Source organism: Pleurodeles waltl, chromosome 3_1 (genome assembly GCF_031143425.1).
Source record: "Pleurodeles waltl isolate 20211129_DDA chromosome 3_1, aPleWal1.hap1.20221129, whole genome shotgun sequence".
Classification (NCBI taxonomy): domain Eukaryota; kingdom Metazoa; phylum Chordata; class Amphibia; order Caudata; family Salamandridae; genus Pleurodeles; species Pleurodeles waltl.
The window spans coordinates 980,859,804-980,886,759 of NC_090440.1; the positions used below are offsets into that span (position 1 = coordinate 980,859,804).

The window sequence follows — 26,956 nt, forward strand, 5'->3', positions numbered from 1 at the left end:
GTATTACCTAAACAAACAAGGAGGGACACACTCATCACAACTGTGTCTCTTAGCACAAAAGATTTGGCATTGGGCAATTCACAATCACATTCGCCTAATAGCACAATACATCCCAGGGATTCAAAACCAGTTGGCCTACAATCTCAGTCGAGCTCACCGACAAACACAAACTTACTTTCTACGCTGGGGAACACCAGAAATAGACCTATTCGCAACAAAAGAAAACGCAAAATGCCAAGACTTCGCGTCCAGGTATACACACCCTCAGTCCAAGGGCAATGCGTTATGGATGAGTTGGTCAGGGATATTTGCTTACGCTTTTCCCCCTCTCCCACTCCTTCCTTATCTGGTAAACAAATTTGAGTCAAAAGAGACTCAAACTAATTCTAATAGCACCAACCTGGGCTCGCCAACCGTGGTACACAACACTACTGGACCTGTCAGTAGTACCTCATATCAAACTACCAAACAGACCAGATCTGTTAACTCAACACAAACATCAGATCAGACACCCGAATCCAGCATCGCTCAATCTAGCAATCTGGCACCTGAAGTCTTAGAATTTGGACATTTAGACCTTACAAAAGAATGTATGGAGGTCATTAAACAAACTAGAAAACCTACTACAAGACATTGTTACGCAAACAAATGGAAAAGATTTGTTTATTACTGTCATAATAATCAAATTCAACCACTACATGCTTCTACAAAAAAAATTGTAAGCTACTTATTACACTTACAAAAATCTAAACTAACTTTTTCTTCTATTAAAATACATCTCACAGCAATATCTGCCTATCTGCAGATTACACATTCAACATCACTTTTTAGAATCCCAGTCATCAAAGCATTTATGGAAGGATTAAAAAGAATCATACCCCCGAGAACACCACCAGTCCCCTTGTGGAACCTCAATATTGTGACTCATGGGACCACCATTTGAACCCATGCACTCTTGTGAAATGCAATACTTAACTTGGAAAGTAGCCTTCCTGATAGCTATCACATCTCTTAGAAGAGTAAGTGAAATACAAGCATTCACTATACAAGACCACTACAAACAAGAAACGGGATCGAACACACGACTGTTGGACTTATCATGGTCCTGGTACAAACCTTGATTCATTACCAAGGTGTACCGTCAAATATATATTGATATATCCACACATGTGATAGCAACTTCTACACCGAATATTACAAGACGACCATATTGTGACACAGATCAAATAACTTAGTCTTTAATGAGCCTTGAAAAAGTTGTTTTCACGAAGAAACACGTGTCTGCTGTATATACATGCATTGGTACGTTTGCTGTTTTCATTGAATACCCAAGAAGAATAAAGGACTTACATTTGGAATGCTTGGATGTGCCGTGGTTCTTTCAACTTAATACAAGAACCCTTTATACAAATACATAAACATAAAGTGGTTCTCCGTACAAATCCCAAATTCTTACCAAAAGTTATATCACCGTTCCACCTAAACCAAACAGTGGAACTCCCAGTCTATTTTCCACAACCAGACTCAGTAGCTGAAAGAGCCTTACATACGTTAGACATTAAAAGAGCACTAATGTATTACATTGATAGAACTAAACAGTTTCGCAAAACAAAACAATTGTTTGTAGCCTTCCAAAAACCTTATGCAGGTAATCCAATATCTAAACAAGGCATTGCCAGATGGATAGTGAAATGTATTCAGACCTGCTATATCAAAGCAAAAAGAGATCTACCTATTACACCAAAGGCGCACTCCACTAGGAAAAAAGGCGCCACAATGGCTTTTCTAGGGAATATACCTATGACAGAAATCTGTAAGGCAGCCACATGGTCTACGCCTCATACATTCACAAAACATTACTGTGTAGATGTGTTAACAACACAACAAGCCACAGTAGGACAGGCTGTATTACGAACATTATTTCAAACAACTTCAACTCCTACAGGCTAAGCCACTGCTTTTTGGGGAGATTACTGCTTCTAGTCTATGCACAGCATGTGTATCTGCAGCTACACATGCCATCGAACGGAAAAATGTCACTTACCCAGTGTACATCTGTTCGTGGCATGAGATGCTGCAGATTCACATGCGCCCTCCCGCCTCCCCGGGAGCCTGTAGCCGTTATAAGTTGAATGAAACTTGTAAATTTGTAAATACATACTATTTGTATACACATTATGTACATACATACTTACTCCATTGCATGGGCACCTTTACTATATACACAACTCGTACCTCACCCTCTGCGGGGAAAACAATCTAGGATGGAGTCGACGCCCATGCGCAATGGAGCCGAAAGGGAGGAGTCCCTCGGTTTCGTGACTCGAAAAGACTTCTTCGAAGAAAGGCAACTTGTAACACTCTGAGCCCAACACTAGATGGCAGGATAATGCACAGCATGTGAATCTGCAGCGTCTCATGCCACGAACAGATGTACACTGGGTAAGTGACATTTTGATACGTATTTAGTTAAACTTATGTAGGTCTCCTGTACATCCTAATACTCCACTATTCAGGACACGCACAACGGATCCTGAAAATCGCTGATAATAATGGCCTTGTTGAACTTCGATCGAGAGAGTCTTTGTAAAGCTGTCGGATCATTGATTGGATACCGACAACACCTTTTGAAACTTAACCCATAAAAAACGAGTTGCTATTTTTGTGAGCTACACACTCCATATTACCTATACATAACTGGCTTAGCTACCTCCTCCTCAGTAAGATCAGACCAACAATAGTCTCCAATTCATTGCCTCACTTTCAGTCTGGACTTCAGATTATACATTCCCCAAAACATAAAAACATTGAGAAAGGAGCCAAGTGCCAGCTACTTATGCTTCTGAAATATAGAAAGACCTCTCCGTGAAAGAACTCTACACTGTTGAACAGGTATTAATCCTCTCCAAAATTGACCTAGGAGATAAATAATAAGACCTCCCACAAGGCAAACTCATGTCTCTCAAAGCAATACAGCATGCCACATAACAACAGATACTGGCCACCCTCCACTGTGATCGCGTAACGCCGATCTCTGTCTCCTTACGCTGGCTCCCTCTTGGTGTTTGCTCAATGTGCAAGCCAACTGACAAACTACAATCTGTTCACTTTCTACCCCAAGGTACCCAACTTAAAGCTCTCCATGTCAGGTGGTTAAGGGCACTGCATGGTAAAAATCGGTTGCGCACAGAAATGTCAAAACTTAAGAAACAAACATTGAATTGATCGTTTTGTGAAAACTGAGATTGTCCCAAGCTCTTCTGAAGGGTTCAATAGATTCCTCTTCATGAAATAGCTTGTGAAGGAGCAATGTGATCGTATAGGCAGTGCTTAATTTGTAAGAGTAAAGGTGCCGGTGCCCGAAGCCTTACTCTGAATAACACCCTAAACCTCTTTAATCCACTGCCAGTCACCCCCTCCGCCTTTCTCACTCCTGCAGATCCGTGATTTCTCCCTTCCTGACACTTTTCCATCTTCCTCTTCGTCCTTCTTTCCCGTTTGTGTGTGTTTTCCTTCTTTTGCTCCTGGGAAATGTCTGATCAGGAAATATAAATGCCATGGCTCAAAAATAAGTGCTGGTGGCCCCCACCGGCTCAAATTAAGCACTGCCTATATGTCGGTAGCGCCTCTCGTTTGTGAGCATGTTCGTTGACAGCCTCGATTACTAAGCTCTTACCAGATGACCAGGGCAACGGTAATCACTTATATCCTGTTTGACATATAAAACAGCACACCAGTCCGGCGCGCACACCATCTTTCTTGGGCATACTCTGATCATGCTGGTGAACAAGATAAGTCACTCCAACATAGGTGTGCTGAAAAATGTGTATCATGATAGCGGAAAAAGAATAACACGCCCACAAAAATTAATCTTGAAGGGCATACTTTAACAAATGCAATTGAAATTCTGTCAGTGTTGTTTGAAACTTAACTGTGTGATTTGGTCCCACTGATCATTGAGATACCTGATAATTTGCTGGTGTATGCGTGCTCAGATTTGGTTACTCATTTTCAAATATACATATATGTGTGGGTGCACACTAGTATTAGTTTCCATATACATGTTTGAACATAACCTGAGTGCATTCCAATTAATTATATATCTTTTGTTGCTCCTCAATAATATTAATGTACCTTGATACAATCCGTATGGAAACACTGCTTATCGTAATAATGTGGCACACTTTACTCTGATCTATACATACAGTGCTTTTAACACGTCAAAATTCCCATCAGTGTTGCAGGCATGGTTTGGAGTCTTTTAATAAGTTTAAAAACATGAACGTCAATTTTATCATAAAATATTTTCTGTTAATCTGAGCTTGCACCACTTACAAACTGTCTTGCATTTTGTACCTCTACGCATGATTTACCTACATAGTGCACAGCCTAGCTTCTCTCGAGTTGTCTAATTTTGTCTTACCTTATTATTGTACCATACTCTGATACCTCAAGTTGCCTGGTCCGTGCTCAACAAAAACCTCAAATTAAATTCAGTGACAAACTAGTCTCTCTGCTGTGCGAAAAGAGGCTTTGCACCAGTCTGAAGTGTGTAAATATACTAGAAGAGTCTCATAGAGATCTGTTTAGGGTTTGTGGCAAGATGGGATTCTAATTTTAAATGTCTCAAATTTGCGAGTATTATACTTCGAAATACATTTCTTTAGGGAGGACCTCAAAGCCGGGTATTTTTTAAACTTAAAATTGAAGGAGGGTCTCTTGTCTCCCATTTGAAAAGACTGCTCGAAAGTGAACTGCAGAGTGTTGGATGTCGGCGAGGGAGGTATTGGCTGATTAAAAGGCTTATATGGAGAGAAAGTGACAATACTGTTGCTGCCAATTAAGACCCTGCTCGGCAGCAGTGGACTTTCTCTATTTTAAACTGCAACCCTTACTTCTGCAAATATGTAGGCTGTTTTCTTTTTTTTTTTTTTTTTTTCTTCTTTTTTGTGTTTCCTTTTTCTGAGCAGCTTCTCTTTTTGTGTTGTTTTTTTTTATTTGTTTTGAACTGAATGTCAGTTTTAGAGCGAAAGATTTCCATGCGAAAACCCAGGGAGGAACTGGTTAAGAGAGGGGTGCTCTTGGCAGACCCCGAAGAGGGTGAGTGAAGGCAAACTTCCCGTTCCCCCCTGACTCCACCCTCCAGTCACCATCCGTCACTCCTTCTTTCAATCTACCCCGTGTGATGTTTGTGTCCCCGCAGTGTTCTTCCTGAGGCTGTTCTAGCTGCCACCACCTTTCACCTCAACCCCTTATCTTACATAGGCTTTTTAACCTCAGTGTGAGTCCCTTCTATACAGAAATTAACATTATTGCTGTCCTCCTATGTCTGCTAACAGCTCGTTTGTGTGCATCTTTGGCAAGTCTTGCATGAACGTCTATGCACAATACTGCACGCTTCATCCTTTTGGCTCAAACCTTTTGACTGTGCTGAGCATGCCTCTACATAAAGACCACTAATGCCCGACCTTTACGTTTCTCTTTTAAACCCAGATATCATAGAAGAGGAAAAGACTGATGTCTCAGTTGTGCGAAATGGACACATGGTCCCTGTCAGTGCCCCATTGCCAACAGAAACAGCCGAGTCTGAATCGGGAAACAGGGCGAGCGTAATCAAGCCCCCTTCTGTGCCTTCTGAGCGATCGGAGAATGGGTCTGGCATCAGGGTGAGTGTCCCTAAGCACCCGCCAGTGGAGGAGCCAAGGAAGAGACGCCCAGGTAAAGTCAACAAGAACACTTTCTGCATGTCTTAAGGGTGCATTAAAAGCACAGGGGGTATCGGTGCTCTTTTGACCGAAAGTAGATAGCATGTATATGCTCCCCTGGTCATTCATACTGCTATAAAAGAGCACTCCCCGATTCTCCTTGCTCATTTGCAAGGCCTTTAATGACTATGAAATATCCATATATTTATTTTTCCCTGGAACCACGATTGTATAAATAAAGAACAAAGGCTGGGAGAATTTAGATGTTCAGAGTACGTCTGCAACTCTCGTCCAGAGCACAGAGTTTTTTTTGGTAGTGGCTTAGGCAATAAACCTACTTCAACCCAAGATAAATTTAACTTAGCGTTCTGTGACCCTCTACTCAACCCCCGAGTACACCATGTGAGGTATACTTCCTATGATTCTACTGAGAATTGGGTGTCACAAAATAATCAGGCTCTATCTGGTGAATGTAAGAGGACTAGACTGCATGTAAGAGTTAACATCCTTTGCTGAGGAATGCCCAACACACATTAGGTGGCAAGGAAGCGCAGGTAATGTTGCAGGACTGCTGTGGTCTTTGAGCTGGAAATATTCCCTTCCCTAGTCCCCAGGACATCGAACAGGTCCTCTGGGACAAAGCCTAAAAAATTGCCGTGTGCAGGTTGTCATATTTACAAGATAGACAAAAACAACCTGAAGGGGAACCACTATTTTGTGTGTCACTCACTGTGTCCTAAAAACCTGAAATGGCTTATGGTGACATATTGAGGACTTTATTTCATACAGATGGGTATTCAGGATTTGCTTTTAGATTGGGAAGGGTATAACTATCTCTCTGGAGAACACAAAGTGAGTGTTTTGGAACAGTGCTGACACTATTTATACTTATATTAGTTCCACCCAAATAGTATGCTTTTCCCACTTTGTGCCTTACACCAACTAATCCATTATGCTAATGAATATGGTTTGGAAATTGAGAAATATCTGTTTTTCTCCATATTTCCAAGATTAATTTTCAGCTGTTGGCAAGTGGGTTCAGTAGAAGCCGCTGCTTTTTAGACATAAAGCAGTTAAAGTAATATTTATTTTTGTTGATCTGTTTTCTTCTGAGGGTCATTATTTTCAGGTTCTTAAAGATAAGATTTCTTGCAGGATGAAATAACCAATCTGGCGACCAATTTTACAATTGTTGTAGCAGCACACAAGCCTTCGAATGATCATTCTAACATTACTTTCGGACCCCTTTCAAGCTTGCAACAAGTCAGCAGGTAGCAAATATTCTCAACTCTAACTTCTGCTTCTCCGTTGGATGTTTGCTTTGTACGTCAGCTGAAAAAAAAAAGTGACTGTCATTATTCCCTACCTCATGACTATATGCAACTCCTTACTTTCCTCAGCTACAGTATGTCAGAAAGCATCTTTGGTTACCCTACAAAAAAAGCTCAACCTGAATATTTTGACAAACGTTCGTCCAATTTCTCTTTTACCTCTATAAGCAAAGCTTACAAAAACTCTCAATATTCAGCTGATGAGTTTCGTAGAGACACTCCAACTTCTCCTGGTTCAATCCAGGGTTTGCTACATAGTACTGAAACTGTGGTCGCTAAAATCTCAGATGATCTTCGGCTTATTCACGAGGACTGAGAAGTGGCAGCCATGAAATAGTTAAGTACCATCTTACACTCCGTCTTTTTAGATTGTCTAGCCTCCTTTGGTATCCGGAGCACTGTCTACAACTCGTTTGTTTCCATTTTGAAGGAAGAAACTCAAAAGGTAGAACTGTGCAATTTTAAGCCCCCCCCCCCCCTTTAAAAAAAAAAAAGGTAAAAACATTCCTTACCGGAGGTCCTCAGGAATTAACCCTCAGCCCGAAATTGTCTGTCCTGTATGTGGTTCAATTAACCAAACTCATCTAGTCTGAAAGAAGTTTCCATGAGTTTAAATCCAAATTCTTTGACACTAGATGCCAGCAAAACAAAAGTAGTCATCTTTGGCAATCCTACTTTATGGGTTAGTAATTAGTGGCCAAGCAGCCTGGTCTGTTTTCCCACACCCGCTGAACATGCAAGAAACAAAGTCATTTAGGAATCATTTTTTATTCTAAACTTTCTTTGAAGAGTACATTAAGGCACTATCTACAACCTGCTTTTGTGTTCTCAGCATTAGTAGAAAGATCTTCACATTAGTAGTAGGATTCCTACTACTCACATTTCTTCCTTCTTCACCCAGGAAAACTTTGTCATAGACACTGATAATATCAATACTTGAATATTGAACTCCATGTTGGTAGGAATTCCAAAATATTTACTATTCAGGTTGAACAAAATGCAGCAGCACCCACCATTTTAGACCTTAACTGAAGATTACATTACAGTATATCTGCGAAACCTTTATTGGCTAACAATTTGTAGAAAATGGTTGTTTAACCCTTTGTCATAAAGCCAGCTATCTATCCACTCAAAAGACTTGTATGTCCTTTGTTTTCCTGGCACCTTCCATCTCTTGCTGCTCTCTGCTTCAGAGTATCTGTTAACATTGCTGGAGTTTAAAATGGTAAGGTTTGGTGGTCACTATCTGTCCATCACCATTTCCAGCGCATTGAATGCTTTACCCCTCTTCCTATGGGCACAATTCAGCCTTGTCAAATTGAGAACTTTTAAAAACTCACCTGTTTGATGCCACTTTAACTTAGGATCCCAAATACTAAATCAGGTTTCTCCCCTCAAAGTGTTGGAACACTTCGGTTTGGGGTAGCAGACAGCTTTATATATCTTTAAATCATTCTTACAGCGGCATGCTTTGCTTTATTATTGCATACTTATGCTCTTTGCTTTGCTTTAACACCTACACACCACCAAAGTTGCTTCTTGGGGTGAAGAGATGCACGTTTATGTAGTACTCCATCTTATGGTTTGAGTATCATGGCACTGGAGTCAGAGCGAAGGCGTTAAATTGTGCGATTGCTTTAATCGGACAGTCTTGCAGGGCTACTCTGGGACATTCCTGACGAGGTAAAACACATCAGACAGGATAATCAATGTGGAAGCAGATGTAAGTTACCCTTAGTAAAAAAAAAAAATTATATATATATATATATATATATATATATATATATATATATATATTTTGATGACTGTCAGCACCCTGGGCGAGGGGTAGTTGTTGAAGGGAGGTCCTTGGTTCAAAATACAGCTGCTGGCAGGTATTCTGTCAGTTTGCTCCTCTGCGTTTCCCAGAGCACACTCCTTTGCACCCTGGTCGAGGTGTCCTTAATGTTTTTGCCTTCTTGGTGGATTGTGAAGTTTCTTCCTTTCGTTTACAAATCTTGTTTGTTTTTGGGCTTTTTTTTGGCAGATTCAAGCGCTGGACAGCGCCCCTTGAGTGCTGGGCAGCGCCCTCCCAGTGCTGATTTGGATCCTACCCGTGAAGTTCTCGCTCACAAGCAGCCTTTGCTACCCCCGAAGAGACCTCTGTCTTCCTCACAAGAGCCAGGCGAGGGGCGATCCCGGGATTCTGGGATGAACAGCGACCACAGTACCGCGGAGCGAACGTTCTCCAGCAGCAGCGCTTCCGGGGCTCCCTCTTCCAGTGTCAGCACTGGCATCTCTGTCGCACCATCCCCAGCCCCAAGGACTGTGCCTCCTGCCAGTGTTGCCCCCAGTGCAATCCCAAGTAGTACCCAGAAACAGCCCCCAGTACCACCTCCAAAACCAGGGACTAGAAACAGCAATCCTTTACTGGGTGAGTATTAGCACTCAGATAATTCACTTCACTTGCACCTCATAACGTTGCAAATTTCATGTTGTAAGTTTAAATATTGGGATGCCGATAAATGAACACCGTGTTTGTGGGGCACCTGGCACTACACATCGGCACCAGTCTAAAATCTGCAACATCGGTGTAGGCGTACAGTGAAGGATATTTACTAATTCTGCAGCAGTGTCAACATTTTAGTAGCAGTTTTCTTAACATTAACTTTGACAGTTAATTATTTGAACATTTAGTACAGCTTTCACTGAAAGGAGGAATATTTTAATATTTTTTTTGTTGGTTTTGTGTGTGTGTGCACACGCTTACATCTATGTACTACATGTTTGCCTACTTTTATTGTTCAAAAGCAGTAGTTACAAAACATCTTTTCAGAGGTATTTGTTGTTTCGCGGATACAACATCGCTCCTTAGAAATCCAAATTTCATCCATTGACAGTCCTAACCTCATTCTCATTTCCTTACTGCCAGTTAATTAACCACTGTGTAATATTATCCCTAAATCATCCTGCTAAGCTTTAAAAATGTCACCTGCTAATTCAGACCCTCTTTATAAAAATTAAGCAAAACCTGAATATAATTGTAATCAGTAGCCAGTGGTAGTTGAACCTTACATACATGTCTGTCTTAGTAAAAAAAGAAAAAAATCCCTCTCCCTCTCTGGCGGGCGCCACTAGGTAGGTATAGGTAGGAACTAGTTTGTATAGAAAAAGTTTTTTTTTTTTATTTGCCTATATCATTGGCGCCACTTGACAAATCTACACGAAATTTTCCCCAAAACCAGTCACGTCAGCTGCTGTCTGGAAAGTTTCAGGTTGATCCATCAAGCAGGGACCGAGAAAAGGGGGGGGGGTGAGGGGTTGTCAAAAAAGGGCTGTTTCCCATGTTAATTTCCTTAGGGATTTTGAGCAGCGATAGCACCCGAAGAACTGGACAGAATTACACCAAAGTTGGCAGAAAGGTAGCTCTTGGGCCAGAAAGAGCCCTTTTTGTTATTTGGTGTAAATCTGGTCAGTAGTTTTTGAGAAATTTAAAGAAAATCAAAATTTTTATGTATAGGGACACTAAGGCTCCGCGAACCCTTCGCTTAACCCTCCATATCTTGTCCTGAGATCTGATTGGTTGGCAACACTTAAACAAGGAAGTGTTGACAGCCATGTTGATACTCGAGTGAAGTTGAGTACCAGAAAATAAGATGTAAAAAAAAAAAAAAAAAAAGGACCAGGCTAGAGTCACCCTGGCCCCTTAGCTCTGGTGCTAGGGTCCCAGAGGGGCCCCCTAGGGCAAAAAAGCATTTTTTTCAAAATTGTTGCTGCGGGTCTGGAAAAAATCCCACCCCACCCCACCCCCCAAAAATCGCAGGCCTCTGCTCTTGGTTAACTATAGCCCTCGGGTGGGCCAGATCCCAGAGGCATTGCCATGTTCATGCGGGCCGCTGCCCCAAGGACCGCCACCTCTCTGGGGCTTATATTTAATAGAATGCTGGGGTCGTCCGGACCCCTCCCTTCTTCCACCCTGCAGCTCAGCGACTGCCAACTCCCAGGGGTTGCAATAAAGTGAAGGGGGACTGTTATGAGCATTGGGGACCAGCGCCTCCTGGGCTCCTGCTATGTCCCGGGGTGCCAGCTATATCCCGGGGTGACAGCTCCCACCAAGCAAAAGGAAACAAACTCCGCTGTCTGACAACAAGAGCTGTCAAACATCTCTCACTGTCATAAAGCAGAGTTTTCATCTATCTTCCCTGCATGCAAATATGCGTGCTGGGAAGACAGATGAAAACATTACTCCCACAAGCAAGGAGCTGCTATTAAAATCAGCTCCCTGCTTTTAATAGCTGGGCACAAGTTTTAGTTATTTGAGATAACTCTAACAGGTAAGTTGTATGGTTTTGTACATTTAAAATGTGAGTAACTATTACGTCCCTGTAACCGTTAGTTTTGTAAGTGAATTTCTATGTTTGTTTAATTCTATTTCCTAACTATAACGTCCCTGTAACCTTTTGTTTTTTTTAGTGAATATATATATATATATATATATATATATATATATATATATATATATATATATATATATAAATTGTGTTAGTGACAGTCTTGTATGATAAGAACTTAGCTTATATTAAAAAAAAAAAAAAACCCTAGAAATTCACTGAAAAAACAAAGATTAAAGTTTGTTACAGTTAGGTGCTGAAATAACACAAAAACTAGAGTTTTAAAAACGAAAAACACTGAAATTCACCCGTTATAGCTTACTGAGCTAATTATAACTTGCATCCCCGCTATGCACTGCTTATCACATCACATATTACATCACTCATGACATGGTAATTGGTATTGATGACATCACTGCTAAAACCATAGTCATATACAGTATAGTTAGTGTGAGTATGTTGGTGTATTCCTTGGAAATAGCCAAAGTCCTGGAGGTAACTGTGATTGTGCATGGTGAAAGTTGTATGGTGCACCATTTGCAAATCACTAAAGATTGGGCTGCTAGTATTACTCCATGTTAAACAAGATGCTTAGTGTGGGTGAGCTGCAGGGCCTGCCTTCTGATCAGGTTTTGCATACAACATGTTTGCAGGCAGCAGCCCCCAGCTGTCTGAAACAGATGTCTGTGACAGACCTGCGCAAAGTTAGACTGGCATTTGTTTTCAGAGCATGGATCCCAGTCATGCAAAGAATGTGCCCTCATGCACCCAATGGTGATTTGGGACTGTGAAACAGTGCTGTACATCACCAAACACCAAAGGATGTCTCTGACCTCTGGTAAGTTTCGCTCCAGGTCGAGGGTGCAAACTTATACCCGCTCTCAAGGGCGTTACCACAATAGGTTGTCTTCGCTGTCAGTTGTCCAGTAAGTCCAAGAAAAAGTTGAAGAAGACTGATAAGTCGAAGCAGGACTCTACCACATCCTGCCACTTTCTGTCTAAAAAGAAGACTGGAAAATGCCGAGGCGCCAATGTGTTTCTCTCCTGATCCCCACTAGAGGGGCAAATTCCACAACTTGTCTCAGTGGGCCCCGAATTTCACAGGCCATAGGCTATGATGCAGCATGTTAAGGCTTTGAAGAAGGCTGTGCTGCCTATTTTTGGCACTCTTCTGGCACGTCAGGCTCCAAGGATCTGAAGGAGCTTCCAGCTGGATTACTGCCAGCGGATGTGCCCTCGTCGTCTTCGGATCCCCTGAAACTCTTTCAGGTTCCACACTGACTCCGGATCTGGCTTGCATTCCTGTTTCAAGACCTATACCTGTCCTACCTTCATTGCTGCCGATGCCAACATCACAGCAAAGGATGTTCAATGCCGACCTCAAATGGAATCCATCCCAAACCTGCCATAGGTCACGCTTTGACTCCACTCTAGCGCACCATGTTCCCATACACACTGGTTTCAAGAGAAGACTCCCTTTACCCGGAAGCTGTCCTCAAGGGCTCCACCGTTTTGGCTCAGCTTCCCACCAGAGTTTGCCACCACCTGATCATACGATGATGATGATGGGGGGTGACTTATTGCCACATAACAATTATAGTATTTATATTTATATGAACTTGCAGGAGGCCAGTGGGCTTAATACTTCACCCTGATATGTGGTTTATTTTGAACATTAGACCCACAATGGAAAAGAGTGCTTCAGTTGTATTTTGTTGATGTTACGTCAAATGCTCTTACTGAGGTTTTGCACCCTACGCCAGCCTTGTTTGAGCCGTTACTTCCATTTAATGAAGTCCTGACTGATATCTTGATGGGCATTTGGATTAAGCCTTGCTCTAGCCCACCGGTGAACAGGCATATGTCCACACGCTACAGACCTGGCTCCTGGTGACCCGTATTTTCTTACAAAGCATCCTACACCTGAGAGAGTGGTCGTCCAGGCTTCCTCCAGCGAAGTGAATACTAATGCATTCCCCAAACGACTGCTGACATGGAGCTGAAAAGGACTAAGGCATTTGGAAAGTGAACGTTTCCTTTGCCGAGCTGCTATTGAGATTAGTCAAGGCGGTCTGCCTATTAGGCTTCTTATTCTGTGGTTTTCCATCATCTGCTTTTCTTTTCTCTCCCCTGAACCATAGCTTGTCCATTAATGGATGTATCATAGATTCATATGCTTGAATCATTCCCTGTTGTCGAGCTGGGAGTCTCACTGTAAATCCAGAGAGCAGTAATATACTAACCTAACAGCAAAGGTTGCTGAACATTTACTTTATTATCATATTTGTGTCATTTGAAAATAACTATGCTTTAATCAATCCGATTACAATACCCCGATTGTCACTGCCTCAATAGGGGAAAGAGGGTGGTTCTCATGTGAATATATAAAAGATACCAAACTGGTTACCTACAGTTGCAGATAAGTAACTATTTTCCATCTTTACCACACGTTTGATTGGGTAACTTGTACCCTTCCAAAGTTAACATTTATTTCTTTACTTCTCGTTTTTACAATGTGAAACTCGGCTAAGGAAATGTCAGCATGTTCTACAGTTGGAACTTGCAGGGTTGGTTTAATCCCTTACATAGAAAAGTTACTAAGGGGACAGAAAGTTAAGGAAGAAGATGATGACAGCAGTTCAGATCGAGTGTTGCAATGGAAGAGTGAGGGAAGAGAACAGAGGATAAGACAACAGGGATAGTTTTTTCTATTTGGGATCATGTGAAGGCATATTTTCTTACAATCTGCAATTTTATGTGGCAGCCACCCTATAATCCTCCCACTCCTCATTCCATCTAGCTTTCTCCTCATTGTTTTTCCCATCCCCTCCTTTTTTTTTGTTTTTGTTTCCTTGTCCCTCCCTGCTGATCATCATGATGCATTTGTGCTGACGCATGACATTGTATGTACTCATGCCCTTTTTAAAATGTATTTAGCTGATGCTGTTCAGTATTGACTATCATTCTTTTGCCAATATAATTTGCTATCAGCAGAAAAAGGGTGCAGCCTCACGATGTATTTGTGGTAACATTCGCACACATATACATCACACTTGATTTTTTTTTTGTGATTTTTTTTTTTTAATGTCTGATTCTCCACGGTTGTACCTTTGTTCAGTTTTACGAAAAAAAAGTTTGAAAACACTAGCAAAGCCAAAGGTTAGTAGCCACCACCAGACTTAGTACCTATCTGTTATGTGCCACAAGCAGTTCCAAACCTCCCTCATCCACCCATTTTTAAGATTAGTTTATTTTCAGCCTCTCAAATTCACTTTTTTCCGCTTTTTTGGAGTAGCAGCGACATCTTTCCTACACTACTTTTTTTTTTTCCTTTTTGAAATGTTTATTTTTTATTTTTTATGTAACATTACCTTTTTGGGTTTCTTTCTCCAAACTGTATTTCTTTTAAATTTGTTTTTCCACTAAATAGCTTTTTGATTAATCAGGCTCTCAGAAATTATGTACTACAGATATTTCGACAATTTAAACAAACCACATGCATCAGGAAAACATGTACCCAGAAGTAACTAGGAGCACACTTAGACTTCACTGCCTTTGGGGGGACAGTAAGGGTTGGCAATTTATTCTTGGAATGCCATTTCTGAATTAGTCCAGTAAAACAGAGCTCGTTCCAATTCTGTGGCCTTCTGTTCTGAGATTGAATATTTCAAAATGGTATCTCTCAATTCAGCTTTAGCCCTGGAAAGATTAAATAATCACTGTAAGGTGTTCTCACCCAAATTCACAGGCTAAAATCCAGGACTTTTTGAAAATTGTGCTCTTTGCGCTTATTGACTCTTAAAAAGAAATTAAGCAGTTGCAGATAAGTTCTCCTCCTCTCAACCATATTTTCACCATTTAAGCCAGAGGAGTTGTTTTGGTTCTTTGGGAAACAGTTATGGAAGAAAGACCTAAGAGTTTCCTTTGACTCTTTTCTTTGCACCAAGACAGACAGTGCAAAGAAGTGCACAAATGGACATGCTGACAGCTAGTCGACTCTGTCCAACAACTGTTTTTCTTGTTTATTAAAAAATAGAAGTGATCAGATTGATCTTTTCAGAAACCTCCCTGATTGTCCCAGCAGACATGATTTCCCCTGGACCCCCATCTCAGCAGGCCTTTTGCATCTACCACTCCCTCAGGCAGGCCTTCTACCTCCTTGTTTCTGGTAGGCCGGATTCTCTTATTCTGTAGGGTACCCCACTTTATCAGCAGACCACCTTCAGCTTCATTGAAGATTGGATGCCCCTCCCACTATTTCCCATATGCATCCATCCCTACTACAGGCCGCTATGACTTCCTAGGTGGCCATTAACTCTCCTATGACAGTCTCTTAACCCTACATTTTTCTGCAGAGGTAGATTTGGCTTGGACTAAGGGAGTGTGAGAGTCCAGTGGAGTCACCTGGTCCTGAAGCTTGGCACAATAATTACAATGATGGCTAAATTATATTTACTCTGTAAATGAAACTGCATCACTATCCCTTCTTGAAGTGCATATTAAAATCTTGCAGGTATATTGTTCGATGTGCCAACTGTAAATACCCTTCAAGCTTGTGGCTTATAAGTCCCGTCAGTTTCATTTTTGTCTCTTTTGTTCGCATTGTAAAAAAACAGAGGTCAATTACAATTTCCTTTTATCCTTCAAATGGATGCAGATGACTTTCCCCCAGATGTAATACTCAGCAACTTCAGTGTCAGGAAGTCAGAAATAGTTTTGTGCTAGCAGGTTCATTGTATTATGATGTCACTTTGCTTTAGAAAGGCAGCATTCTCCCCTTTAGCTGATAAAGTACCAATGTCCACTAGTTGGTAGAGCACCAGAAATAAGAACTGGACATGGACTGACTCTACCCTCTATCTTCTTAGCTTTAACTGAAAATATCTACCATCAGGAAGAAGTTTGCCTGCTAAAAATAATTAAAGCACCAAGTGGAGGAATGAACCACTCGCTGATGACCGGAGTTCTCTAGAACTTACAAGGGCATTTTTATTTGTCAAAGAAAATTTAAATGTGTGTGGACAAATCCATTCCTAAGGTGCTCTTGCCTGGGTTTTTTCCTAGCCATAACCATTTCATATGAACTGTTGTCAGTTGGCTGCACAGAATCATCCAATAGAGTCCAAACCCCTCTTTGATGCATACAACGCGTATCTTAATTCGACAGACAGGAGACTTTTAAATTCGGTATGCAGATCTGTACCAGAGCATGCCTTGGATCATTTCTTTCCTTTACATAAGCACAACATGCACATTAATGAAGATTACAGCGTTCTGGACTTTAATGTAAACCAGGAACACCCTTTATCAATCTTAATAGCAGCTACCCTTATTGTAAATGTTAATTCTGATTGAGCAAGTACACATGTACTTGTCCATTCTGAATTAATAAACGTTTCTTATACAAAGTGTCTGTTTTTTAGTTGCTGTGGGGGTTTTCAGTGCTTTTCTGAGAGGTGCGAGTTCACCAATTCCTCCAGTTCTTCCAGATCTGCACTTTGATCCAAATTATAATTTGGGCAACACCCAAACCTATGTGTGTGCTAAAGCATTATGGCTGTTCCCAGATTATTTGTATTAAAGTTTTTCTATTATCCTACTATGACTACATTTTTACCAGCCCTCCTCTATCGAAAGAGACTGGGCCCTCACAAAAAAACGCAGCAAATGAAGAATAGGCACTGCTGGCTCCCACTATTGGTGATCAGAAAGTAGTTAAAATAACCAGTGAGTAAGAGTGTGTAATTTAATTAAATATCTACTTGTCCATGTGTCAAATTGCTTCATAAATCTGCTTGTCGTGTTAAGAAATCTACGTGTCCCCGTTTATGCATGTAGTGCAGCGACAAATAATGGCAACAATCTCATTATATAAGAGCACTGATAATCCTGATTATGCCAGGGCTAATACCATAGTAGGGCTTGAATACAAAGAGTTTCCTTATTTTGTCACCTTTCTGCAGATCTCCATACTGGGGCTGGAGGTGCTGGCAAGCAATAGATCCAGGGATGGGATGCCCTTTTGTGTCTGTGCAAATATACTTTCTTGCATGTTTTAAGGGTTTCATCAGCTCTTTTCTAAGCTCTCCCCATACTGAGAAACTTTGGAAATGTACTCCTTACCTGGGCGGAATTAAAACTTCTTCTAGGGTTGGAAAAAAGGTGGTTGGAGGGAAAGTGAACTTGCAAATGCTCAGCAGATTTTCTCATGAGCAAATCTGCACATGTATATTTGCTAGTGCTAAAATACAGTTCACAAGTATTTTCTAGGAGTACAGTCTTCTGGTGTACTTGTGTAAATTATTGTGAATTAATGAAATACATAAATCTGCACTAATGCAACAAGATCTCCGCTGGGTGCACTTTAGTGATTTTTTTTTTAAAGATTTGGGCCCCTAATTAGGTCTGTTGTTAACCAAGACCTTTCATTTTTATTAAAATTCTCTTTCTCGCTGTATTCTTGTTGGCTGGCTTCACTCTGAGTGAAAGCAATCTGCTCTTTCATAGAGCATATCAGGGCACCAAGTAGTTTTGATCAGTGCCAGGAACTACTGTGCAATGTGTGCTTTAAGAGACCAACAAATATTTTTGTTTTTTTCCGGTGTTCGTTACAGTTGTGAGGGCCCTGCAGCTCCCGCAACAAAGTTTTACAAAAGCCATGTCAAAATAAGACCCGCATTGACAAAATAAAAAAACTGACCACCAATGTCAGACCCATTGGCTTTGCCAGTGCTTGTTTATTTTCCATAATTCCCATCATCTTGTTGAAATTGGTTACACTGATTTCTCCATTATGACTTTTTTTTTTGAGCATGCATCAACACATTTAACTAAATGATGCTTCATAGAAATGGTACCCAAAATTTAAAAGTAATTTAACAAAACATTTTTTGTTCTAGTTGCATTAATGACCTATAAATACAAGTTCGAATAGCATTAACATAAGGGCACAAATATTACCTCAACTTCATACTATTCCATTCCCCTGCCCCATAATGTGGTACTGCAAACCGACAGCCAAAGGGTTTGTGCTGCTGGGGGTTGGGCTACTTGTCCCAAGGACAAAATAAACATGTAAACTTGTCCTTAATCCAGAACAATGTCCTGGGAGTTGGGCTATAGGAATTCCACACCCCTGCAGTGATGCACTTAAGGAAGCCATTATATCTAGGTTTTTTTGAACGTTTTAAAGGAAGAAAAAAGTCTTCTGTCTTCACTAATGGATCCTGTCACAGTGGGAGCCATTGAAAATGCTAGAGAAAACTGATCATGCACCAGAATAAACTCCTCTTCAAAGAGCTAGAACGGATTCTGTAACTCCTTATCTAGAGGAGAACAAGGCACCTTTGCATCCTGCTCAGTAAGTTCTGGCAGCTGTGACAAAGGCTGTGCAAGCATTAGGTCTAATTTTAATGTCAAACCCAGTCTCTTGTTTCTATCCACACATGTAAAACAATTACTCTTTTGAAGGAATGCCTGCCTGCTTCAATTAGGTTTCTTTCAGAGCCTTTCCACTATAAGATTCTGGACCCAAGTCATGAGACTTTGAATTCTTAAATTATGGAAATTGTCTTGTCTTGTCTTAGCAAACTGTTACTGCCAGGCCAGGAAAATGAGATTACCCAGCTCCTCAGGCATTAGTCCTGGGTAAATCGACTAGGGTTTGGCAATCTGAGTGTTATTACCAGATTACTCAGAGATATGAATTGGCCCTCTCGCTTGGTGTTTTAAAATATTCAGTGCTCAACCAATCTAGACACATTTTCATAGTCTCCTCTAGATGCAGCTGAAGCATCAAGGCATCTTAACGATTAAATGTAATACTTTTCTTATGTTACCTTTTTTATTTAATTATAGAAAGTAGTAAGTAGATGTTATAAACAAAAAATTTTTTAGAAAATAGTTATTAGTGGTAAGAAAGGATAAAATCTGATAATGTTTAACCAAACAATTTTCTGCTGTTGGACGGTTGAAGTCAAACTTATATCCTAAAATCAATATACTCCACTTCTATCATCCCTCTTGACATATTCTTTCTTCCTAGTCTCAAGACTAAAATTATTCTGCCATGGTATCAATTAACTGGTGTTCGAAAATAACTTATGTTGTGCCCCATGCTTGTGGAACACATCCTTCCTCATTATGAATGTCAAATTGATTAATCAAATGTCTTACAACAATGTACTGGTGGACACCAGTTTTGTGTGATCAGTGCATGTGTAGTTGAACAGTGGGGAAAAAGTGAGTTCTTCATGGAGCTGTGATAGCCATTGATTTCTCTTAACGGGTCCCATGGACACATTCCACATATTTTAAACATTTGGGAGAGGGCGAACATCCAAAAAGCCTTCATTTCGCAACAGGACCACACCGTATACAACCACAACCTTGCTTCTGTAGAGAATTGACAATTGGAGTATTTGCTGGTATATACCCAGACAGACCTGTGTATCCTATAGTTGATAAACAGAGTGCTGAATTCTTTAAGTTTTCGAATATATGTTTAGCTTACGAATTATGCTGTCAATTTGTAACTACTCCTTTTCTCTCAGGGGATTTTCGTTGATGGTCATAAGCTTTGAATAATTTTGGCCACATACCCTGAGAGAGAACTGAGAAACCATTCCTTATCTTCCGTCCCAGTATCCTCAGACCACTTGCTCCTGATCTTCCCATGGTCTACCCTAATCAGTGCACATAGCTGCTCATGTACTCGAACAGTATCACCCTTGCTGAGTGGGTGATGAAATGTGACTTTGTATATTGAAGAATGGGTACCCTTGTGCAGCTTTATCAGTAAACTCTGCCACTGCAGATACCTATAAAAGTTCTCTTAAGCGCAATCCATATTCATCTGCTGTTTTAAAAAAAAATATATATATATATTGAATTATCTCTCCACTCTGGGGAATCTGACTCTTACCATAAAAGGGAGTCAGTATTGATCTCAAAACAGATTTCCCTGAGCCCCCAAGCCTTTGTGTTACCAAACCTGCAGCCAAATAAACATTCAGATTGAGGAAGCATTACGCCCCCTTCTCTCTCCCAACACCCACCACCCTGCTTTCCAACTTGGTACACAGCTCATGCTACCCTGAGGGTTTGCTGGGGCTGTTAGAAATGGTGTCTCTAGTTGGCAGTCGGTTTGCACCTTGTCCAAGTAGGTACCCTCACTCTATTCAGGATAAGGGAGATAGTCGTTCAGAGGACCCCTGCTCACCTCCTGTGCAGCTTGGCACAAGCAGTCAGTCTTTTCTCCAGAGCAATGTGTAAAGCATTTGCACATAACACACAGTAATAAATTAAAACACTACAAAAGGCCACCATACCAGTTTTAGAAAAATAGCCAATATTTATCTGTGTAAAACGATAAATATTCAACATACAGTGCTAAAGATATGAATTTTGCATGATTTACAAAAAAAAAAAAAAAGTTCCTTGAGGTCAATAGCTCCACCTGGGGCTATCAGGGAGCTGTGATCAACAAAGCCAACAGTTCAGGCCAGCCGTGGTGCCACGGGCCAGCTATGGTGTCAGGAACACCTGCTAACAGTACCCTTAGAATTGTATGGCGTCGTTATCCTCGCGGTGAGCTCCGGAGAGCGGCGTTGCTGGCATCTGTTGGGGAGTTGGTGCGGGAGTCGTCTGGCCCTTGAAATCACACACGTGGCGGATCGAACTCCGGGCTGATGAAGTCAGGGGCGCTGGCGTGGATGGCGTCGGGGCTGCAGTGCAAAGCGGGGCAATGGGACGTGCAGGCAGTGGCTCGGTGATGGCATCCAGCGGCATCGGTGAGAGCCGGGCTGCGGTGTGAAGTGGGGTTGGGTGACGTGTGGTGTCACCAGGTCACAGTGCAGGCAGCGGTGGCGTCGTTCTTGAAGCGCTGTCGTCGGTAGGCCCAAGCCAGCGGTATGGGTGGTGCTTTGTGACCCTCACAAGCAGTGTCCACAGGCCACGGTGCAGGCAGATATGCCTGGTGATGACACTGGAGTCGATGTTGCTGGCGTCTGGACCGGGGCTGTGGTGCGCGACGGACTGGTGCTTCATGCTCCTCACGAGCAGGGTCCACAGGCCACAGTGCAGGCAGTGGCGCTGGTGTCAGCAGGAGCGTCATCGTCTGGGATGCCTAGGCTGCGGTGTGAGCAAGGCGATGCTGGAGTGCGGGCCCACAGGAAGCGGTGCAAGCAGCGGCTCAGTGACGTCCCATGACTGCATCGGTGAGACCAGGGTCGTGGCACGAAGTAGGGCACTGCGGCTCCGTGCGGCGTCGGCAGGTCACGGTACAGGCCAGCAGCGTCGTTAGCGACATCGTAGTGGTTTCTCCTCTTGAACCACACAAAACACACAGTCGCCAGTGATGCAGGTTGAGGAATCAGAAGTCTTTGGTGTCCCTGAGACTTCCAACAGGCGAGAAGCTCTACTTCAAGCCCTTGAAGAACTCTCTCAAGCAGGACATACAGCAAAGTTCACCCTTTGCACTCTTTTCAGGCAGAAGCAGCAACTTCAGGCCAGTCCAGCAAAGGAACAGTACTCATCCTTTAGCTCTTAATCCTGGGCAGAGGTTCCTCTTGATTCCAGAAAGAGTCTAAAAGTCCTGGGTTTTGGGTCCTCTTCTTATACCCCTTTCTGCCTTTGAAGTTGGAAAACTTGAAAGCAAAGTCTCAAGTGTTTGCAAGATCCTTCCTTGGCCAGGCCAGGCCTCAGACACACACCAGGGGGTCAGAAACTGCATTGAATGAGGCCAGGCACAGTCCTTTCAGGTGTGAATGATAACTTCTCCCTCTAGCTCAGATGGCTCATCGGGATATGCAGGCTACACCCCAACTCCCCTGGTGTCACTTTCTAGAGGAGAGGTGTGAATAGTCCAACTGTCAAACTGACCTTGACAGGAAATCCACAAACCGGCAGAGTCACAGAATGGACTGAGCAAGAAAATGCCCACTTGGTAGAAGTGGCAGTTTCAAACTCACAATATAAAACCCAACTTCACTAAAAGATGTATTTTTAAATTGTGTGTTCAGAGACCCCAACTCCATATTTCCACCTGCCCTTAAAGGGAATCTGCGCTTTAACGTTATTTATAGGCAGACCCCATGTTAACCTATGAGGGAGCTAGGCCTTGCAACAGTGAAACCCCAATTTGGCAGTATTTCACTGTTAGGATATGTGAAAACACACCAGTACCTGTCCTGCCTTTTAAATTCTCTGTACCTTGCCCAGGGGGCTACCTAGGGCCTGCCTTAGGGGTGCCTTACATGTACCAAAAGGGAAGGTTTGGGCCTTGCAAGTGAGTACACATGCCAGGTCGGATTGGCAGTTTAAAACTTCCCACACAGACACTGCAATGGCAGGTCTGAGCCATGTGTACAGGGCTAATTATGTGGGTGGTACAATCAATGCTGCAGGCCCACTAGTAGTATTTGATTTACTGGCCTTTGACACCTCTAGTGCACTTTATTAGGGACTTACCAGTAAATCAAATATGCCAACTATGGATAAACCAATCAACAGTATAATTTACCTAGTGAGCACTTGCAGGTTAGCACTGATCAGCAGTGGTATAGTGCACAGAGACAGTAAACCAGCAAAAAAGAGTCCATTAAACCATAAAAACAGGAGGTCAGTAAGCAAAAAGACAGGGGAGACACGCCAAAAGGCTGCCAGGTCTAGCAGGGGCCATATAAATAAGCCAGCTAACACATTCAGCTTAGAGGGAAAAAGCCTCATTTAGAAAACTAAGAAGTTAATGAAAAAGAAAGGGGCACCACTCTAGGGGAACGTTATCATTATTATAAGAATATGTAAACACCACCATTAATAAAGATAAGTTCCTCTAACATTCGTATTCTTTAATATTTTCCATAAAGCTGCTTTAATTATATGTTCGGTGGCATGTGTAGCTGCAGATACACATGATGTGCATAGTCCGCCGTCTGGTGTTGGATCGGAGTGTTACAAGTTGTTTTTCTTCGAAGAAGTCTTTTCGAGTCACGAGACCGAGGGACTCCTCCTCCTTTGTTTCCATTGCGCATGGGCGTCGACTCCATCTTAGATTGTTTTTTTTCCGCCATCGGGTTCGGACGTGTTCCTTTTCGCTCCGGGTTTCGGGACAGAAAGATAGTCAGAACTTCGGAAAACTACGTCGGTATTGTTTCGTTCGGTATCAGGTTAGATAGAATCGACACCGAATCGTGAAGAGCTCCGGTAGCCCTTCGGGGTAACTTCGACCCCCGTCGGGGCCTGGTCGGCCCGACCGCGTGTAACATCGACACCGATGGAACGGACCCCGTTCCGATTCTGTCCTAAATGCCATAGTAAATATCCATATACAGACCAACATTTGGACAACAAGGGTTCGAGGAACAAGGAGAAGAAGAGGAAGCCTTCTCCATCCATGAATCGGACTCGGAGGAGTTCGACGTCGAAGAAACCGTGAGTAAGACGTCGAAACAAGCACCACACGGGAAAACAGACAAAGGCCCAGGGGACGCCACTGCCAACAGGCCATGGCTCAACCCATAAAATAGGTGACCGTCCATCGGCACCGAAAAAGGGCGAACCGGTGCCGAGATCGTCCGACTCGGGTCGAGACACAGGCACGCAGCAATCTCGGGACCGAGAAAGTGCTGCCGAAAAGGGTAGACGCCGAGACAGCGGAACCGAAGCTGCTCGACGCAGAGACAGCGGCACCAAGGATGATCGACGCCGAGAAGGCTCGACTACAAAAAAGAGAAAATTCTCCTCGGAGCCGAAAAAAAGCAAAGACACAGTTTCAGTGCCAAAACGCCCAGCAACCGAACCGAACCGACTGCCAGCTCGTATTCAGAGGAACAATCACTGACCTCTCAAATGCGCAAACACAGATTTGAAGAAGAGTTACAAACCACTGACGTAGACCACACCCAGAAGCGGATCTTCATACAGAGTGGGACAGGGAAGGTCATCACTCTTCCCCCAATCAGGAGGAAAAGGAGACTCGAGTTCCAAACACAAGAACAAACACCACAAGCAAAAGTGGTGAAGAAAGTAACTCCACCACCCTCTCCTCCACCTGTAACTCATACATCACCGGCACAAACTCCGTCACATTCACCAGCTCATACCACCATGAGCCAAGATGACCAGGACGCTTGGGACCTATACGACGCCCCAGTATCAGACAATAGTCCTGCGTCGTACCCTACCAAGCCCTCACCACCTGAGGACAGCACAGCGTATGCACAGGTGGTAGCTAGGGCAGCAGAGTTCCATAACGTGTCGTTACACTCAGAACCTGTCGAGGATGACTTCCTTTTCAACACCCTCTCCTCCACCCATAGCACCTATCAAAGCCTGCCTATGCTCCCGGGAATGCTAAGGCACGCAAAACAGATCTTTAAAGAACCTGTCAAAAGCAGAGCGATAACTCCACGGGTGGAGAAAAAATATAAAGCACCGCCCACGGACCCTGCTTTTATCACATCACAACTGCCACCAGATTCAGTTGTAGTAGGGGCAGCTCGCAAGAGAGCCAACTCGCACACATCAGGCGACGCCCCACCTCCGGACAAAGAGAGCCGCAAGTTCGACGCAGCTGGAAAAAGGGTTGCTGTACAAGCTGCAAACCAGTGGCGCATCGCGAACTCTCAGACGCTCCTAGCGCGATATGACAGAGCCCATTGGGATGAGATGCAGCATCTCATCGAGCATCTACCCAAAGAATTACAGAAACGGGCAAAACAAGTAGTGGAGGAGGGACAAAATATCTCCAATAACCAAATACGCTCCTCTATGGATGCAGCGGATACAGCTGCAAGAACAATAAATACCGCGGTAACCATAAGAAGGCACGCATGGTTGCGCACATCCGGGTTTAAACCCGAGATACAACAGGCAGTGCTCAATATGCCCTTCAACGAACAACAATTGTTTGGACCCGATGTGGACACGGCAATTGAGAAATTGAAAAAGGACACTGACACGGCCAAGGCCATGTGCGCACTCTATTCCCCGCAGGGCAGAGGCACTTTTGGCACATTTCGCAGAGCACCCTTCAGAGGGGGGTTTCGGGGTCAAGCCATACAAGCCAGCACCTCACAATCAACACCGTCTACCTACCAGGGACAGTATCAAAGGGGAGGCTTTCGGGGCCAGTACAGAGGGGAACAATTCCCTAGAAACCGGGGAAAATTTCAAGGTCCCAAAACCCCTACAACCAAACAGTGACTCACATGTCACTCAACCCCTTCACACAACACCAGTGGGGGGAAGACTAGGCCAATTTTACAAATCTTGGGAGGAGATAACAACAGACACTTGGGTCTTAGCAATTATCCAACATGGTTATTGCATAGAATTTATCCAAATCCCTCCAAATGTCCCACCAAAAACACAAAACATGTCAAAACAGCATTTAGACCTTCTCGAATTAGAAGTTCAGGCATTACTGCAAAAGGACGCAATAGAACTTGTACCACGTACACAAAGGAACACAGGAGTTTACTCACTGTACTTTCTAATACCAAAAAAAGACAAAACACTGAGACCAATCTTAGATCTCAGAACACTAAACATCTACATCAAATCGGAACACTTTCACATGGTCACGCTACAAGACACATTACCACTGCTAAAACAACAAGACTATATGACAACCTTAGATCTAAAGGACGCGTATTTCCACATACCGATACATCCCTCGCACAGGAAATACCTAAGGTTCGTATTCAAGGGAATACATTACCAATTCAAAGTGTTGCCGTTCGGTATAAGGACCGCACCAAGAGTATTTACAAAATGCCTAGCAGTAGTAGCTGCACATATCAGAAGGCAGAAAATACACGTGTTCCCCTACCTAGACGATTGGCTAATCAAGACCAACTCCCTAACAAAGTGTTCACACCACACAGAGTATGTCATACAAACCCTCTACAAACTCGGTTTCTCCATCAACTATGCAAAATCACACATTCTGCCGTGCAAAACACAGCAATACTTAGGAGCGACAATCAACACAACAAAGGGGATAGCCACTCCAAGTCCACAAAGGGTTCAAAATGTTTACAAGGTTATACAAGCCATGTATCCGACACAAAAAATACATGCAAAGATGGTATTAAAACTCCTAGGCATGATGTCTTCATGTATAGCCATTGTCCCAAACGCAAGACTGCACATGAGGCCCTTACAACAGTGCCTAGCATCGCAATGGTCACAGGCACAGGGTCACCTTCTAGATCTGGTGTTGATAAACCGCCAAACATACATCTCGCTTCTATGGTGGAACAGTATAAATTTAAACAAAGGGCGGCCTTTCCAAGACCCAGTGCCACAATACGTAATAACAGATGCTTCCATGACAGGGTGGGGAGCACACCTCAATCAACACAGCATCCAAGGACAATGGGACGTACATCAAACGAAGCTGCATATAAATCACCTCGAATTGTTAGCAGTATTCCTAGCGTTGAAAGCATTTCAACCCATCATAACCCACAAATACATTCTTGTCAAAACAGACAACATGACAACAATGTATTATCTAAACAAACAGGGGGGAACACACTCGATA

The 26,956-nt window shown here is 42.8% G+C and overlaps 1 protein-coding gene across 8 annotated transcripts in view; it reads left to right on the forward strand.

The window, feature by feature from the left end:
• Positions 1 to 26,956, forward strand: part of PHACTR4 (phosphatase and actin regulator 4) — a 370,026-nt gene that overhangs the window by 207,732 nt on the left and 135,338 nt on the right. For 7 of the 8 annotated variants that reach the window (XM_069224100.1, XM_069224104.1, XM_069224101.1 and 4 more), the window contains 3 exons: positions 5,020 to 5,100; positions 5,494 to 5,718; positions 9,063 to 9,449. In XM_069224100.1, the coding sequence (XP_069080201.1) occupies positions 5,020 to 5,100; positions 5,494 to 5,718; positions 9,063 to 9,449 (693 nt within the window). The remainder of the gene's footprint in view (positions 1 to 5,019; positions 5,101 to 5,493; positions 5,719 to 9,062; positions 9,450 to 26,956) is intronic. The other variant, XM_069224106.1, reaches the window with a different exon arrangement.